Raw genomic sequence first — 20,501 nt, 5'->3', positions numbered from 1 at the left:
CTTAATGAAAAAATGTAAGTGTTTTTAGTGTTTTTTGGTTTGTTTCATTTAATGTAATATAACATAGTCATGTTTTAACACTTTTTGTTTATTTGAACTAGCACTGAAGAGGGGTTGGAGTATATTATACCAACCCGAAATATATTTGTAGTTCAATGAAAAATAAAAGTTAAATTTGCTAACCAGAAATTGCTGTGAGATACGTCTACCAAAGCGTGTGTTTTGGATTACAGAGACGAATTTACATTGTTAATATAACATACAGCAAACCAACTATATATTATCTAATTACTGTTATTGGTAAAATATATCAGATACTGCTGTATGTAGCATCTGATATATGAAGAAACTCCATCTAGCATGAAAGTGACTCAAGGCATTTTCACTGTTGTAGTTTGAGTACAACAAAAATTTTGAATGTGTCTCAGTATCTCAGTTGTCACAGCATGTAACAGGTCCATTGGAGCTGGCTTCTTTGAAGAAGAATGGTTCAAGAATAATTGTGGCTGTGAATCTTCATTAGACTAAATTGTAACTTTAGATGAGTTTGGTAAAATCTGCTGGAAAAGAGTGTTTTCTCTGACCCAATTGTGATAATTAGATTACTACTACCCAAATGAAAATTGGCCTCATCACTCCATAGGATCATCTATGGGCACAACATATTCACTTCCATTCTGGCAAGGTAGGTCAATTGGGTTTCCCAATTGGCAGCAAGTAACTTTCAGTTGTTCTGACAGACAACAATGCACCAACTTTCTCACTCCCTTCTATACTGTGCCAGCAAGATACATTCAACTGCTGTCAATGTCACAGTCACTACTGGAACCAGCAATATTATTCATTGATTGTTCAATAGATATGGTAACATCTATCTTCAATAACTTATAAAGTGATAGGTTTCTGTCCTCAGTGGATAAAACTTCCAAACATACAGTTTCCTCAAATTAAGTGATTATTTTCTTGAGAGCTTGTGGAGTTTGGCATAATGGTCCTTGGCATAAATTCTTATGACAATAAATTTCCTGAAGTGCAACTGCAGCATTGCCATTGTTTTTATAAAATAGATTTACAAGAAGTGCATCTTTCAGCAACATGAGAGTCATTGCAGCTGATAAAATCTTAATAAGACAAGTACTCACACAAAGTAATGTATTTTGTGAGAGTACTTTCAACTTCATAAGTGTTTTCAAGTATACAAGAATCAGCTGCAAGCATTAAGTTTTTCTACAAGTTAACCTTTGACATATGGCTTTTTTATGAAATATATCAAACTAATTGCATATTTGAGACATATTTCAAAGAAATTATTCTTTCTTCAGATGATATTTAATACATTTAAAAAGCTTTTAAACTGTAGCTACGTACTTGACATAATTGAAAATAGTACTTTGATCGCATTTACTAAAATTTTAACATTTTATATTTGATACTAGTTTGTAATTTTATATCTAAAATTATATTGAGCAGTTCATATATTTACTAAATTTAATGAGATTCAATAAAATAATTATAATCTCTAATAACCTGTGCATTTCTTTACACAGTTTATTTATTTAAGAAATGTCTAATCTAAAAGCAGTTTAAGTACATTATTTATCAAAATCTTCATTTTCTACTTGACGAACAGGAAGCACTTTAAGTTTCTTGTCTTTCATGAATTTTTTGAAAATATATTTTTACGTTTTATCTACTTCCTATGTTTAAAAATATAGATTTTATCTTCATTCCAATCAATCAAACTTTTATATCTATTTATTTTTTGTGGAAAATAAACAAATAAAATTATATATTTTTAGTTTGAATAAATTTAAAATTTATCCAAACTAAATTTAAGTTTAGGAAATATCTTTAAATCTAGTTTTAAAAAATGGAAGTAGAGTGAAACTTTATATGCTTTAGAACGTTCATAGGCCATTGCTTCTTGTTCAAATCCTTTGAAAACAGGTGTTTAAATAATAAATAAAATCAAAAGTTATAAAATAGTATTTTTTAAGTCTTTTAAGTGTGTATTTAAATAGTTTTGTTAATGTAATTATGAGATTTTGAGTGAAATTTTGTCATGGCTTAAATAAATAGTTTGTGAACTAGTGCTGGATTGCAGACCACAGTTTGAGTGACATTGCTTTACACTAATTACTGGTTTAATGGAGTGATACAATATCCCAGAAAATTTCAGATTAAGGGATGTATGAGTCTAAAAACTGGTTCTTTAATATTTAATAAACTATAATACCAAAAAATTAGAGACAGTAGCACATGCAATAATGTTACCTTCTACCCACAGAGAAATGCTTTGAGCTGGAACATTTGCATTTGACACTATAGGTATGATACTTACTGGTTATGTATGAGCTTGGTTAGAGTAGCAGTGTGCTATATAAAAGATTTATTGCTATTTGATTGTGGACAGAGTGTTAGAACAAGAAGAATGGGCCACACTATCAGGGAGGTGGCCAATGCTTTTTGGATTTTCTCATGCAACAGTTTCAAAGGTTTATCAGGAATACTTAAATTCCAGACAGACATCAGCAGTGCATGCACAGTGTAGGCATGCATGGCTGATGCAAGAATGTCACTGCTGTTGGCTAACCAGATTAGTAACCACACAGCAAAGGACAACTTAGCACATCAGACTTCAACAGAGGCGCTGCTGAACTCATCAGTCAATGCACTGTACAACATACACTGCATTCCTTGGAGTTTGGTATTTGCCAACCCACTCTGGTGTCACTACTAACACCCAGGCATCAGGCAATGAGCCTCACCTGGGTCAAAGAACATCAAAATTGGATACTGGATGACTGGCACAGTGATATGTGTTCAGATGACTCTCATTTCCATCTCTTTTGAGCTGATAGTTATGTTCCTGTGTGGCAAAAAGCACATAAAGTCATGAATCCATTGTGTCAGCAAGGTATTGTTCAAACTGGTATCAGCTCATCCTGGTTTGGAGTATGTTTTATTAGCATGAACAGGGACTAATGATGAGATTGCAGTCGACTTGACAGTTGCGATGTATACTAATCTTATGACAGACGTTTTGCACTCATTTATGCTTGCTATGTTTTCCGACAGTAATGGTTTATACCAGCAGGAGAATGCTACTCTCCACAGGGCTTGGGTGGAATAACAATGGTTCAAGAAGACTTGCCAGATTTTCAACTACTCCCTTGGCCACCTAGTCACTAAACTTGAATCCTATAGAGCAGTGGTTTCCAAACTGTGCACCACAGTGCCCTAGGGTGCCACGGCTTTCTCACAGGGGTGCCACAAAATGTTATAAAATTTTTATAATGTTAGAATTTAATGTACTTGTTAGAATTTGACATAAGGTGCCTTGGGAAAATCTGCATTATCAAGCATGCCAATATTAAAAAAGTTTGGGAAACACTGCTGGCATAGAGCATTCATGAAATACTGTGCAAATGTTACTTAATGCCTTGCAGAATTATCCAACAAATGCAACTGAATTATGCAGAACCATTGAACGTGTCTGGATTGTCTGAAATACCTGTGCAACAACTCAGACACTTTGTAGAGTCTGTCACATCATGTAGCCACAGTTATTCAGCTCAAGGAGCCACAAGTTATTATGTATTAATTTTTTGGCACTTCAGTTTATTTCAATGTTTAGATGCTTGTGTTCAAGCATCAATAGAATATAATTATTGTAATAACAAAATCAGAATTAGCATGTCTTCAAAAATGTAGGTTAAATACATTTATTAAACTGTAACTGAATTCTGATTAAAATAAATTTAATTACCATTATCTTTGGGTAATTGTCATAAAAAGCCTCAATATGTGGCTGATAATGCACAATTGTTATCAATTTTAACAGAATTAAATTTATTTAGTATTATTTTTCTTGTTGATCTATACTAATATTATAAAGAGGTAATGTTTGTATGTATGTATGTTAGTTTGTATGCAGCAGGTAATTTCCGAAACTACTCATCTGATTTAAAAAATTCTTTCACCAATATTTAGAATGGAACTTCAGGGTGGACATACGCTGTATATTATTCCGTTAAACATGGGGGATGGACAGTTCTTTACGGTAAGCCTTACGGAGAAGGCTTACCGTAAAGAACTCTGCTTCTATTTATACTATTTTAGATGCGGTTTTTTGCGTTTTTGATTGCGTTTTAATAGAGTACGTCAACAGAATGTACACTAAGAATGGATTTTTCGATATTCCGCTCGCGGGGGAGAGGGACAGGATTAAGGCTTACCGTGAAAAACTTGGCTTCTATTATACTATTTTAGATGCGGGTTTTTACGTTTCTGATTGCGTTTTAATAGAGTACGTCAACAGAATGTACACGAAGAAGGGATTTTTCGAAAAATTTTTCCTCACGGGGGAAGTGTTATACATTTATAATAGATACATTTTGAGCCACAACAAGGCGTGGCGAGGTCTGCTAGTATACTGTATAAAGAGGTAGTTAACTGTTTTAATCTCTATTTATTTGATGTTAGTATAGTTTAAATTGTTGACATTTACTTCAATAAATTAGTGCTTATAAAAAACAACAGGCAAACAATTATGAATGAATTATTATTAATTAATAAATGTTTATAATTATTTTAATATGTACTTTTAATAACAGAGTTTATAAATTTCTGCTAATTGTAGTCTTAATTACTTAACTTGCTTAATATTATCATTTGATTATTGTTAACAGTAGACAAATACCAAACTGATTACATTCATGAAACTCTAAGTAAAGGGTTGACTATACATCTTTCTAAGTTTAGTTTAGACTAGCTTTTCCCAAACTTTTTCTTTAGAATTGATATTTTTGGTCACTTCAGATTTGACTTAATGTGGTAGTTTCATATACGCATATGAATAGGTTGTGCCACATAACATGATGTGGACAGTGGTTTTTCATCTGTAGTGATGCGTATGACAGTGTAAACTGAATATATGTATGAAAATTTTTATTGTCATTATCATGTTATGAAATTTGTGATCATTGCCCAGTGCTATTTAATAAAATATTTTATTTAATATTAAAATTTTAAAGACATTAAATTTATTATTACTCTGTTGTTTTTTACTATTATTTTCAAGTTTTCTACAATTTTTTTCTGTGAATTCGTACTAGACAATACCAATTTAGACCAATGTTACTCTGTCTGAAGGTTGTAAATTTGTATCTTAGTATCAATAAAGTCTAAGTTTTTTTCTAAGCAGCCTAAATAATTAAAATACATCAATAATAATTGATTATTTTCAGTAGTCTGGTAATTGTTTTGACTAATGATTGAAAAAAATTTTTAGGTTTTATTTTAGTTGTAGATGGTATTTATGATTAACTAAATTATTTTACTGAGTTGTAAAGATAGATTTAACTAGAAAAAATTCTTAAAATTTACTTGTACTTAAGAACAATTTATATATTCCAAAAAGTAATTCCTTGCTATTAATAAATTTTTATTTATCTTTTTATAGTTCTCGATTAAACTCCATAACAGAGATGACTGAAGTTTTATTATCTCATGCGCTGCTTCTGGTCATACTTTAACTTCGGTAAGTTTTATTTGCAACCATATTTATATAACTTATGTAACTTACTAAATTTTATCAGATTATATGTGACAAGTAACAGTTTAAAGTGATTAAAAGTCTAAATCCTTGTAAACTGTGAATACAGATTCACAGTTTACAAGGATTTTCTTTTCAAGTTAATACTTATATATTATCATAGATTGGTTTGTAAATAAGTTTGTAAGCTGACGAAATGTGCTTTTTAAGACAGTTATCTTAAGGTGATGATTATAATAAACCATTTATTTAAACAGGTCAGATTTTGGATAGATTGAAGTATTATTTGTATATAAAATCAATCACTTCTTAAATAGAGAAAGGGAATGTTTTTTGAAGAAACTTATTTTTGGAAAGTCTGAATGAACTTTGTTTAGATTGTGTTTATCTTGTTTTCTTAGTTTAACTATAGCATGATATATTAAAACAAGTTGATAAACTAAAAAATGCTTATCGGGACTGAAATCTTTAGTAATTTTCTAAATATTTGTGATAAAATCTTATTGAATAACTTTAATACAAGATATTTTTATTAAGCTGATTGTCATAATTGGGCTATTGGTTAATTAATGGTGATCATTTTGCTTAGTATCCATACATTAGGTTTCGGGAAGTTGATATTTAAATATTTTTATATTAGAATTTTTATTAATTAGAAACTACATTAAATCTATCATTAGAAAACAGTAATTTTATTAACTTTTTTGAAAATTATAACTTACACACTCAGTCACAAATGCATACAAACAAATGCAAACACTCTCATTTCTCTCTCATGCTCACATCCACACTTGCACTTCTTGATGTATGAATTAAAATCCAAAAGTTATTTTTTAGAATAATGGGATAAGCTTAATATTTATTGAAATTATTTGAAATTAGCTTGTATGTGCATACAATTGCAATAAACTCTACAATATAGTTAAATATAACAGCAAGACTATTTTGATAAATTATGTTTGAGAACATGTACTAAATTTAGATGACAATATTGACAGAATAATTGATTAATAAATGAATATGATCATTTCTCATTGCCCTCAACTCCAAAATGATGAGTAACTCATTCCAATTACAAGCAATACTGTTTCTGTATGAAGATAAAACTTTTAATTTAAAAGTAGTGTCTGGAAGGAAATTTATAATAGGTTTCACTGAAACAACTCAAGTGGGCTCTTTGAATCTAGAGATCCAGCTGACTTTCAAAGAAATTGTTGAGTTCCATATGCTGAGTTCCATAAGAATGGACAGTTATGATCCACAAAAGAAAACTTGGGCTCAACATCATTACAGAGAAAGTATTATGCATGGATTAAGTATCTTGTCACAAGTGTCAAATAGTCAGTTCTGCCTGTAAGTACATTAAGTAATATTTGCTTTCATTCAACATGCTGCTATCCTAGACTGACACACCATTACTGTCAAAGAATCAGATGAATACAGTAATACCCCAAACTTATGCGATAGGTGGGAGCGAGTGGTAACCTCGTAAGTCGAATCTGCATAAGTCGGGGTATAATTTCGCATATAAATACATACAAATAATTTTTAATTGGGGCCGGAAAGTAAAGAAAACAATAATTTAGAAAAAAATGTTTAATAAAATCTTAGATAATACATGTGTATAACAAATTAGGCCTATATTATTTTACAATTTTTTACATTTACTTGATTATTACACCATAATTTTAACATTGTTTCCATCTCAGTGATAATACTGTGATGTTTACAAATGATGCTTGAATTTAAAGATTGAGCATTTTTTACAGCTTCGAGAATTTTTTCTTTGCCTTTTATAATTGTTTTGACCGACAATTCCGGTAGATCAAACTTCTTTGCCAATTCACAAATTTTCATTTTTGTATCGAAGTCTTTAAATTAATAATGGGTACGTTCGTAAAGTCAAACGAGTTAAACACGTTAGTAACGAGTCGTTTGAAAAGTCTAACGAAATAGGAATAACAATGACGTTATTCACGTTTAACTCGTTCAACTTTACGAACATACCCAATGTTAACTTTACATTCCAAAGATTAAGTTTTTCTTTTCTTGTTTGATGCAGAAGAATTAGTTCTACTTCATTTGGATGACATAGTAGAGTCTCTCAAGTCTCCGTAGATATAAGAAACACAGAAATAAATAACACAAAATAAATTGTAGCTATGTGTCAATTCCGCGCGACACATCCGAACATGTAAGCTGAACAATAGTGTGGGGGGAGAGAGTAATCAAGGGTTGCATGGCACTCAAAAGACAAATCGATGAGATTTGAAAATCGCGTAACTCTGGGTTTGCGTAAGTCAAGATATTACTGTAATTGTAAGACCATTTGATTTCTCTAAATGAAAATATGTCAAGAATCAGTTTGTAAACTGAACACAGAACCGAACACTAGTTCAAACAAGCTCTTCTGTAAGAAAGGTTGAGAGGGTGCAAAATTTAGATTGCACAGAATTTAGTCTGACTGAATTTTCAATAAATAGTTGACTTGAGGTGTTTCAATAGCAAGAAAGTTTTCTGACTGAATACCCTATAGCAGAGTGGCGAACCTATGACATGTGCCCAAAGTGGCATGTAAGGAGAAATCATCTGGAATGCAACAAATTATATGATTTTGATTTATCACCTATCTTTTTCAATTAGCGTTTTTACATTTATTCTAATTAAAGCATATTCATTTAATTTCTCTAAATGTCGTTCTTTGAAATCTAAAACATTGGCACACACAAACATCTTTAAAAGTAAGTATGCTTGGCAAGTTAAAAATTACGGCATGCAGGCTCAAAAAGATTTGCCATCTCTGCCCTATAGCATTTCACTGTTAACATTGGGCAGGAATTTTTTATGAATTTTCACTAATGTAGAAAAGATAAGAATAAAATTGTTCAATGATTTTTCACTCTTTACATTTATTTTCGTTTTTGTTTTTTTTTTTTTATTTTTGATTATTACTATTGTAACTTATTAAACTGGTGGAATACAGCTCTAATTTCTGTACCCATTCATATATAAAAATATAATACACCTACTAAAGTTAAGAGAGGATACTCTTCATCATGAATTATGGTAATAAATGAATAACTTTTCCTAGTCTTTCTCACACTTTACCAATCTCTCAAAATTATTGCTATATTACTGGAACCACTTTTACAGAAACATTTAAATCTAATCTTTAGACTTATGAGCATGAAGGATAATCTGTTTCTAGTTTTTCTACAGTTCTATATTTTGTTGAATCAAGAAAATGTACATGAGACATTATTAATTATTTCCATTAACAAAAGATGCTTTTTTTGCATATATTTTCAACAAGAAATAACTATCAATACAATAATAATAGTTAGGTGGAAAAATTAGAACAATTGACTTGTGAGGAGGGGGAATGATTTTAAAAAGCTCGGACTCGATTCACAAGAATATATTTGATTTTAATCAATATAAATAAAGTTTGGGAGTAAATTAGTTTTATTTACAATTGTTTTCAAAGTAACTTTTTTGTGCTTTATTTAAAAATGTGAATTTATCTTGAATGAACTATTTATTATTTAATTTACATATAAATGCTTAACACATTAACTGTAGAAGACAGCACGTTTGACATGCAAATAGAATATTGCATTGGATGCACAGTGCATTTGTTGCATCATTGAACTTGAATGGTCTATTAGTCATTAGTATTTGTGAAAGACCTTTATAATTTTCAAATATGAAGTAAATGACATATATTTTATTTTGTGTTTTGTTTGAGTTTTTATATATTTATTAATTTATACTGCAGCTGACATTTATATGAGACATTAATATACAGGGTCTTTTTAAATACTACCATTTTAAATTACCAAAATTCAAGAAGAATGCAATGTATACTGTACTTATTGGTAGAGTAACTGTTTGAGTTTTGTCTCTTGTCATCATTCAAATGTCTTGGGAAGGCCATAAGAAAATAGCAACTCCACAACAGAGAAGGAATTTTGCACATTAAAGTTAAAATCACTCAACATTCTGTGATTTTCAATGTGAGTAATCTGCAGGAGCAGCAGAACTGTGGATGCCATGGAGGAAATGACAACAAATATGCTCTAGCAAGCTTAGGAAGAATTTGAGTATTGGTCAGATTGCTGCCATGTGATACGAGGTGCATGCATTGAGTAATTGTAATGGGCAAATGTGAAACTTTGACAGTTTTCTAATGTTTTAATGTACAATACAACATTCTTGGTTAATAATTAACCTAATTACAATAATTTAAAGTGGTAGCATTCTTTTTGGAAGACCTTGTATTTCTGCCATTTTCAATTCATCACCTAAACTTCAAATTTATGATTTAAATTATACCATAAATTATAATAAAAGAATATTTACTATTATTTTAGAATATTTTCATTGATTTTATAAATGATCTAGTTATTAAAACATTTTAAGCCTGTTTTATGCATCATTAGCTCTAAGTATAATATTTTAAATCTGCTGTATGTATTTACAAATCTAAAGTGCCTCTAAACTCAAAAATTATAAGGAATTGTTTATATGTAATAATAAATTAAAAGAAAGAAACAAAAATTTTTTCATGAAAAATTTAAGTGAATGGCAGCAAATATGTTAGTCTGTATTTATGATTATGATTATTTATCATAAAGTTATATCATATGTGAAACTTTTTTATATGTGTTTTCTGTATAAAACTAATTACAGTGACAATTTATTTAGTACAGGGTGCTTAAAAAGTTACTGTGCAGTGAGATTTTGTAATGAACATTCAAGTTATACCTATGGTATTGCATGCGAGACCTACAAATTGTCCTTTCAGTACTAATTATCATACAGAATTGCATATAACTTACAGGTCTCGTATGCAATGCCATAAGTATAGTTTTAATGTCATTATAAATTTCTCACTGCACAATAATTTTTGGACACCTTATAATAAATTTAATTTGTAAATGATATTTTTCCTCTGCTCATTCTCTTGTTAAATTGTTAAAAAAATGATGTTTTATTTAATTATTATTATTAAGATGTTAATTTTCTGTGGAAATTTGTGTAAAGTTTTGAGGAGAAATTAGATAATTTAAATTATAATATACTGAAATTAAGCAAATAATAATCTTATTAATAATTATAAGATCTTGATAACCCTTTCGTTAAGTTAGTTTATGAGTGATTCAATGTTAAATTATAAATTATATAACTGTTAATCTTTCAACATTGAATGTAATATATTAAGTTTTATTAATCATTATTAAATGTTAATAATGCTGTTGATGTCTTAAAATATTAAACCATGGTCACTATGAAAATAATTTGGGGTTTAATAAAGAATTTAAATTTTAATATTATTTAAGAAGCAAGAATGTTTATAAGAGAAATTTTATCATGAATTTTTGATAAACAGTTTTAAATGCTAATTCAGGAAAAAGAAATAACTAATAATAGTTTAGTAAATTAACTAATATATGAACTATCATGAAAAATTGGAAGTTATATTCTGACTCTACAAATGCATTTCTATCAGGGTGAGTGCCAAAGAAAACTGACAAGTATGTCAATTTTCTTTGACACACACACACTGTTGGTCTTTGATACTCTTTGTTGTTCTCTTTATCAGCAAAGATAACCAGTTGTATGCCAGTCAAAATGTATTTTAAAGAATTTAAATAAAAATGTCTAAGTTTTTAATACATTAGTTTAAGGAAATCTGTCGTCATTTATCCCTTTATATAAATTAATATAACTTACCAAATCCCAATTAGATTTAATATTTATGATCGAAATATGTTTTTCAATCATTTGGAAAATGTATTTTAATTGTTATTAATTATTTTGTCTCATTACGTTAAAATATTTCTCTGTTGTAATGATGTTTATTACGAAATATAATTCCATATCTCTTTTGTTAATACTTCTGTAATCTTCTTATTATAATAATAATATAATGCACTTTTATGTAGTTTATTCTAATATCATAAAACTAATAAGCTGCACCTGCTGTTACTGTTAAGTTATTAGAAAAGTGGACATGCAAAAAAAATAAATTATATTCATTTTCACATGCATTTACTTCATCACAGGGTAGCTTTTTTTTTTTTTTAACAAAAACATTTGTGATAAAAAAGGATAATTTTGATCAAATTTATTTTCTTGAAATATTGACAAGGAATCTGCATTTTAAAATTTATATTGCATGAATTCAAACTACAAAATTTTGGAAATGGAAATTAAAAGCATTAAAAATATATTTTAAAATACATTGAAAAAATTTAAATAGAATTAATTACTGTATTCATATTTGGTGATTTATTTTATGTAATTTTATTTGTAAATTTCTCAACCTCTGGATATATTTCTAAAATGCATAATAATTTTTCATTTCAGTTTATCTTTCAGAGAGTACTCAACATATCTTTCAGTTTGGTTTTAATATAATTGAACTTTTATACAAGTCATCAACTTTCATTGTCATGTGCAGACACTTGTTGATGAACAAGCAAAATTACTATTACATAAGAGTACTCTTCTGTACTTTCATTTAGTATAATTTTCTAATGACAATAACAGTAGTTTGTTTATGATTCTAATTCTTGGAACATTAAAGTTTAATGACTTTAGCTGGAATGTTTTTATTAATGTTTATCTAACATAATATACATTAGATTAATTTATTCAGTGGATCATTGGTGTGAAATCTTTAAGTAGAAGCAAATTTCTTACAGAAAAACAAAATGGTATAGTCTAAAGTGGCCATTGAGTATTGTTAGAACAATGATGGGACAGTCCTTTATCTTAGCACTAAACTTTATTCTAATCTGCAACTATACATATGTGTGTCCACACATTCATAGCTTGGCTCGCAACTAAGAACAGGTTTCTTTGTTTGCCTTAACCCTTTGTTTCTAGTGGTCTTACATGATGTTGCCAGTTCACAGACAGTTTACTATATCGACATGTATTTTAATGTAGTATATTTTCTTTTCCTTAACAAGTATGTTACTAGAAACTTATGAAATCTCAAAGTAAAATAGTTTTTGTGCTAAGAGACATCAAATTTTAATTTTTTGCACCTACCTGAGGAAATAGCATCTGAATGATTGATTTTAAGCATTATGTGTGTGTTTTCAAAGACATTTAATTTATACGTAACATAACTGTAAATGTAATTACCTTTACAGTAAGCATGCTATTTTCTCCATCCACCTGTTCCATGTGGGTGAATGGGACAGATAGAGTGGATGGAGAAAAAATTCTGCTTACATTATAAGTTACATTATAACACATGTGCACACTAGACAGGTAGGCAGGCAGAGAAATCAGGTTTTATGGGAAGAAATTCATCTTGCATTCTTGAGGAAGCAACATTTCTACCTGTTTGTCTCAACTGACAAAATTATTAATCAAGATAACTAGCTATTGAGACCCTCCTGGCATCCCACTCATTATCGTAAATCACTGTCATTTGTACCCATTTCTTTTACTATATGGCAAATGCAACTAATTTCTCTAGTGCAATACTACAAAGAATTATATAATTTACAGCATTCTTTTCTGATAATAGAATACCACTAATTCTTCATGGATATTATTCATACTAAAACAAATCTTCGAATACTTTCACTTGTCCTTTTCTCTAAATTTTGTCTGAATGTCACTTCAATGCAACTAAATGAGCACACACCAATGCAATTCTGCTTGCTCCATTTGCTCTGCCTTCACTTTCTGCCTGTCCAAGTGTACACATAAATTTCAAAGAATTGTTTACATTGGGTTGGACCACTGAAGGCAATCATTGGCAGAACCTGTAGTATTTATACATATGAGGTCCCGATTAGTCCCATGGGAAAGGAGTCACTCAGTACATGAATAACATCTCCCTTTTTCATATTATAGACATTCTGGCTATAATATCAATAGACAGTGAATCTATAGCATCACAGGAAATTTTTACCAGTGACAAACAGTAATCTGCTTGAACCATGAATAAGCAGGTGATTGGAGATTTGCCATCTGGTTGATTGCTTGTTCAACAAAGAAAACATGGTGTTTTAGAAAGAAGAGTAATTTGGACTATTTTTTGTGAGTATTAGCGTTCAGCACACTCACAAATTTATTAGAGTTTGAATGACTTTTCAAAGTGTTAAACAATGCTCAGATGCTACCTTATCAGGTATGGAAGCCACAAAACAAATGAAAAAAGACTTTTGGTGCACCAGAGGACTAGAAACTTTACTAACTTTAATGTACTGAACAGATAATCTATTAACTTTGAACTGTTGTGATTGTTACAAGGGAGGCCTACTCACTGCATGTCAAGAACACTGCACAGCTGAGAAATAAAATTCTCCAAAGTTGGACATGTAGATTATAAGAATAGGCTACTTTGTTATACATTCTCTCTCTCTCTCTCTCTACATAAATATATTCAAGTGTCTAAATGAACTATGTTACAGTTCAAATAGTTACCTGGCTTTAGTTGATGTTTAACCAATGACCTTTGTTAATGAATTAAATCTGATGGATAACTAAATTCTCTTTGTTTCTATAAAAAGTTGTTTGGGTGAGTCACTACCATCCCAGATCCATGCATCTTCTACAAAAGGCATGCAAGAAGTTATGATGTAAGATCTTCAGGATATGTTCAGGATATCACAACTGTTATAACTGATGTAACAGGCATAGATTCTTATGTACACTTCAGGCTATATAAACTGTATACATACATACCAATATATTTTTCTATTTGTTATAGTTTTGCAACCTCAAAATGGTCTTTTTTCATGCATATAGTGGATTCAGATATTGAGGATCCAAGACTGTCTGTCAAACTCTCATGAATCAACGAAAATTTTGAGTTTCTGTCCGGACTTGAATATATGTTTTCTAGAAAAGCTTTTAATTTTATTAGACAGATTATATGATATCAATAAATAAATTTTAATCTGTTCCCTGATTCTCTGTGTTTTGGTTGTAAACAGTTTAAAACTGCCAAACTTTACTCTATTGTTGCTCAGATTTATTTATTTCTTACAAACAGGCAAAATGCCAAAGAAATAACAATTCTCCTTGTAAAATAATTGACTAAACATTCCGATTTAATGCTGTAAGAATATGCTTTTCTAGCCACAACTAAAAATATGTTTATTTTCTAATTTCATTATATTGAGTGGAGGACAAATTGTTTATCAAAAGAATATATTATTAAAAATAACATAAATGATAAATTTGTTTTAGAAACTAACTACTAATAGGGTTAATATTAATTCATTACCTAAATATAATTAATGTTATTAAATGTGTATGTATGTACTTGCACATATGCTATATATATATATATATATGATGATCAAATCAAAATTTGTTAATAACTCACTTTTTATAATTTTATGGGGATATGTCATTTTTCAACTGAGCTCCTCAACTGTTTTAAACAATTAAAATGAGTGAAAGAATAAACACTTTACATTGATCTAGTAATTCAAAAATTGCTTTATATATCTATATTGCATTGCTTTTTTATGCAAACTGATGCTGATAAATAACTGTTATGCTAACATGCTGTCATTAAATTAAAAATTAATACAAAGTATCTAGAAACATAATATTTTAAAACAGTTGAGGAGCTCAGTTGAAAAATGGCATATCTCATAAAATTATAAAAAGTGAGCTATATATATTTAGCATGAAAGCAACAAATCATTTTTTTGTGATTAGTATTTTAATCCGACATTAATCTTATCTTGTGTTTAATAACAGCATTGTTTTTAAATGTAGAATTCTGGCTTAAGCATTATTTGTCATTTTGTTCCTTTCCTGCTATCAGTTTAAAAATTAACATATGGAAAGATATGTTAAAGTGATACATACTTGTTAGCTATATATCTGATAATGGTCAGTTATGTAAATCATGATGCTTGCTATCAAAAATTCATCAGTGATGATTTAAATAGTTTTTTTTAATAAAACATAAAATTTATCTGGATACGAGTCCAAGTTTACTTGCCATGTCTAATCACCAGGAACAACTATTTCCATTGCAGAGACAACCTTTCTTTAGAGGCTATGCCTCTGCACGAATATGTAAAACAGNGAATGAACTGATACGGGATACATTCATTGGCGCTATGGATTTGGATGCCATTTATTGGACTATTAAGTTTGATAACTTGACTCGTGGGTACCTAAACATTTAGTGTTTTAATATTAATTTAATGCAAATGTATACATACCCAATAATATTAAACAGAAAAACTAAATATATTCAATAAAAATCTTTGTTTTAGTGAATGTACAATGTCCCGGCTTGGCAAATACATCAACACTGAAATGAAAATCAGTCTGGCATAGGGAAAATCGGGGAATTACACCGCGAAACGGCAAATTGCGTAGCGGCATTATTGTGAATCGGCATAAACCGAGGGCTACCTGTATTTGTTTACATCTTGAGAGCTCATCACTTCTTCCGAAATGTGATTCTGGATGACTTTTTCTCTTGAGATTATTTTGTCTTTCAAAAACAAGCAGATAATTGTTGTTTATCTGTAGCCTTGATTTTGTTATATGCAATATGGATGACTGGATGACACTCATGCTGTACAATCATATTAAAGAATGTTTCTATCTCAGGAAAGAGTTTTTTGGGATAGAGATAATGCTTTTGATCCTGCATAAAAATTGAACAATATTTACATAAAGATGACTTGACCCAGGATTATCTTCATTTTGAAGTTTTAAAAGCTTTTGATCCTGTTTTGAAATGGTCATTTTACTGATTCTATATTGAATTTGTATGGGTCCAGGTAAACAAGTCATACTCAACATATGAAATAAAGGACTAAAAACTCATATCTTAATGATTCTACATCAATTACTGAATCATTGAATTTGTTGTTAATCTTCTTCGTTACTTCAAGCCATCTGTCTCTAAGTACTTTTCAAAATATTAACGTCTAATTTCACCTTAACTAAGTATGCACATTTTTCTAACTAATTTAGGTTATTAAAATTTTATTTAAGAGACCATGTTACCCAAAACATTTTGACATTACATCATAAAAACATTATAAAACAAATGCATATCTTTGTCAAAACTACATGCTTTATTTGAACCTTGTGTTTTCCTTACCACATGATCTACAATTTTGTATGCTGCATTTTCAAACATTTTACAATTCTATTGGTTAAAATTCTGTTCTGTGTTGCATACATAGATAACCCAAACTTGTATAATCAACCTAATAGAATCTTGATGTCAACAATAAAGACAAGATCGTTATAAGTGACTAGAATTGCCTCTGTCTCCAGAGACAAGTTTCTTCTATCGTTTTGATCTCATTTGTCTCTGAAAGAAAATACAAGAGATAAGTGACCAGAATATTGTTTATTAAATCCAAAAATGGGTAAAAACATCATAAATGGTAAAATATTTCTTTGATATGAGCCCATGAATTAAGCTTTGGGAGGTCGGCTTAATTTTAAAAATAGTCATAAAATTATCAGTTCCTTTTGCATATGGAAGAAATCAAATGGACTTTACTTTGTTTACAAAATTCAAATTTGATTTGAAACAGTTTGTATGGCAATCGAATTAGATAACGTTAGGATTGTTTATAAGTCAAGATTGGGTCAACTGCTGATTGTTAATATTGCATACAAATTATAAATTGTATAGATGATATTCAATATGATGATAATTCAATGAGAAGAAATTTAATTTCTTTCAATTTAGTATTATTTTCTATCAATAAGTTTTCTTTTTTATGGAATAAAATGTAAGCTGTTTCTGATCTCTCTCAACATTTACTTTTACATTTTACAATTTTGCAGAGTGCACTTTGAGAAATTTTATAAAAATAAATGGCTCAGTATATAATATTTATTAAAATAACAAAAACTAAAGCATGCTTTCAATTAAGATGACAATAAATGCAAAAATGTTTTAACCGTGGATTACTTTTTAATTTAATATCAAATTTGATTGTATTGTCTTAATGATAAATTCCAGAATGGTCTTTTTTTTTTTTTTTTTTTTTATCTTGGTAACACTAAGTAAAAAATAACTGAATGATAATATTATTTTTGAATATTGTGTAAATGCTTTTTGTATTCCATTATTTTTATTGCAATGGAAGATAACCTTCCAATTCTATATGCAGACTAACGTATTGTTGGATGATTACGCAAGACATGCAGTCGAGACACCCTCATTATTTATATATGCTGGTAGATGTTTTTCAAATAAAACTCGAGACGTTATTGCTGTCATAAAATTTGCTCTTTGTGTTTTCTGGATGCAGATTTTCTCATCTGTTAATACTATTGGTGAAGTAATAATACCATTTTTATGCAGTTGCATCTGCCATTTGAATATTAGTTTATTGCCGTAATTTAATAATCAAAATATTTTATACTCAATATTAAAAATACTTCTATCTTTTAAATTTGATTCTCTCAAAAATGTCAGTTTTAATTTGAATCATTCAAATAATTGTAGTTTTGTAATACAATTTATGATTGTGTTAAAGTAAATAATAAAATAATTTATAGATAATATATTTTTTTGTTTTAAAATTTTATTTTTTGTGTATTTTAATTGCTTTATATGGACCTGATGAAGATCTCCATTTATATATATCTCACTGGAATTCTGCAATTCAGGCTCTTTGATAGAGGTGTTTATTGTTTTAAAGTTAATCCAGTGTGTAAATTGTAGATTAAAAGGAGAAATGATATGCTTTGTACTGGATACTGCAAATCCATGCTCAAAAATAAATAATAATAATAACAGATAAAAAGACAAAAATACACAATGTTAACTTTCTATCAGATTTTTAATTAGTATTTAACAGAATTGTTTTATTATAAGAGTTTTTTCAGAAAATCTGATAGCATGTCCTTATCTAAATGTTATACAGAAGATGATGATAAAATATTTATATATATACTGGTAATTAAAAATTGTTTCATTTATAAAAATTATATTAATATATAAAAGTCTTGTATATTTGACAGTGTTTAAAAATGCACTGAGTAATTTCTCAAAATCTGACATTCAATAATAAATATTGAGTAATAGTAATTGAGTTTTCAGCATTTCAATAGAAGTATGACCCATAGGTCAATGATAGATGATAAAAAGACATGAATAAGCACAAATCATTATGAGGTTTTGTTGGGAAACTGTTAGTTTTAGCCAAAAGTTATGAATGAATCCATTAAAATATTTAAAACATAAAATATGATCAAAATATTTGATTTTTTTTTTAAGATCAGGCAATTCAAGCTGTACTCTAGTAACTTTGGCATTGTTGGTATGTGGCAAATTACTGAATTTATTTATCAAAAAGTAGGTTTTCTGTATTTCTTTATTAACTTTATCTAATAGTGAGGGTGCAGTCATTGACCAAATGGGTAAGCCATAATCTATTATGGATTGGAAGTTTGTAAAGAAAATACTTCTAAGCACGGTTTCGGAAGAGATTGATTTGCAGAAGTGCCATAATATCCCACAGCAGTTTGCAAGAGATTTAGCTATTTTTTTACATGGGTCTTAAAAGTCAATTTATTTTTGTTGATTTTTCCGTCCGATGGCAAGATTATTTTTATTAATCATCAATAAAAATCAACAAAAAGAAATTTTAAATGTACCGTCGCCAGGGGGCAACTTCAAAAAAATCTACATATTTAAAACAACTTTTTACCTACATATACCTACCAAACTACACATTTTAAAACAACTTTTTTTTACCTCTGGCGGCATGAAGCCTAAAAAGGAAGGCCTGCCGCCATAGATCTGTATGTGTAAAGTCTGGAATACAAAATAAATGGCGGTCCCTTTTGGACAGACTTGTCTTCGATGATTAATAAAAAAGGTCAATTTATTGTCAAAAACTATATATGCATTAATATATAGAGGTGGAAGATGTGGGGTTTGACTTCAGTAACACACTACTATGGGTTTATGAATATTAATTTTTGAATTGGCTTTGGAGAAAGTAGAAAATAATATGCTGAAGTCATATTGTAAGATGGCTGGGTCTTGATTTAGTAGCTTGATATCATCAGTGTATGCAGACACTTTTGACTTCATATTATTAAAATAAATTTATAATGTAAGCTGAGAAAAATAAGCTGCTCAAAGTTGAGCCTTGCAGAATTCCACAGATTGGGGAGAAATCAAAGAAATCAAAGTCACCAAGGGTTATTTTGCATGATCTAGATAGGAAGCAATTATTGAACCTTGTATGAAAAACTAGTTAATATCAAATGCTCTCGTAATATATTGATAGTTAACAAATGTATCAAATGTTTTCATAATATAGGTAAGAACAGAATCAAAAGCTTGGGAGATATCAAGATAAGCGACATAAGTGGAAACATCATCTTAAGATTTTTCATTATAATGTATATTGTTTTATGTGGTAACTGCTGACATGCAATCCCCATATAAAACAAGACCACACCATAATCATAAAAGGCAATTGAGTACAGTAGACCCCCTATAACGTGGTAGATACGTTCCATTTTATAAGAATTTCACGTTGTAGGAATCCTTAAATACATGAGCCAATCACAGCCCAACACGTGTGAAGTTTACGGACTACGACTGTTTGAAAGGTTTTCTTCCATAAAATTAATCGATTCTAGACTAATTCGACTCAACATTTCCAAAACACATATAATTTTTTGGGAGTAATCAGTATAAACTATGCTATAAACAAAAAATTGTAGGATTACTTACCGAGTGTGTACCGTTCGACATCGCCATTGCTTAAGCTTGTTTTCTTCACGGAGCAGCGCACCAAACGGCGGCCGTGATTTCTGATAAGTTATTTTTCTGCAAAAAATTCATTGAACTTTGGAGACATCATTAATAGAAATAATTTTTATGGCCGTTGAATAAGAAATGTTTCTTTCACAAGAAATGTATAAAATTACAGTTGTATTAGACTCTTAC

At 29.4% G+C, this 20,501-nt stretch overlaps 1 protein-coding gene across 4 annotated transcripts in view; it reads left to right on the top strand.

The window, feature by feature from the left end:
* Window positions 1–20,501, top strand: part of LOC111639775 (BTB/POZ domain-containing protein 10-like) — a 106,698-nt gene that overhangs the window by 9,038 nt on the left and 77,159 nt on the right. For all 4 annotated transcript variants that reach the window (XM_023385715.1, XM_023385714.1, XM_023385717.1 and 1 more), the window contains one exon: window positions 5,465–5,542. In XM_023385715.1, the coding sequence (XP_023241483.1) occupies window positions 5,512–5,542 (31 nt within the window). In that variant the 5' untranslated portion in view covers window positions 5,465–5,511. Of the gene's footprint in view, window positions 1–5,464; window positions 5,543–20,501 lie in introns of those variants that run through there.

Source organism: Centruroides sculpturatus, unplaced genomic scaffold, assembly GCF_000671375.1.
Source record: "Centruroides sculpturatus isolate CEXI.00-Female unplaced genomic scaffold, Cexi_2.0 scaffold1259, whole genome shotgun sequence".
Taxonomy (NCBI): Eukaryota; Metazoa; Arthropoda; class Arachnida; order Scorpiones; family Buthidae; genus Centruroides; species Centruroides sculpturatus.
Note: the sequence above shows the minus strand (reverse complement) of the source record. Positions and strands in the feature narration are given on the sequence as shown.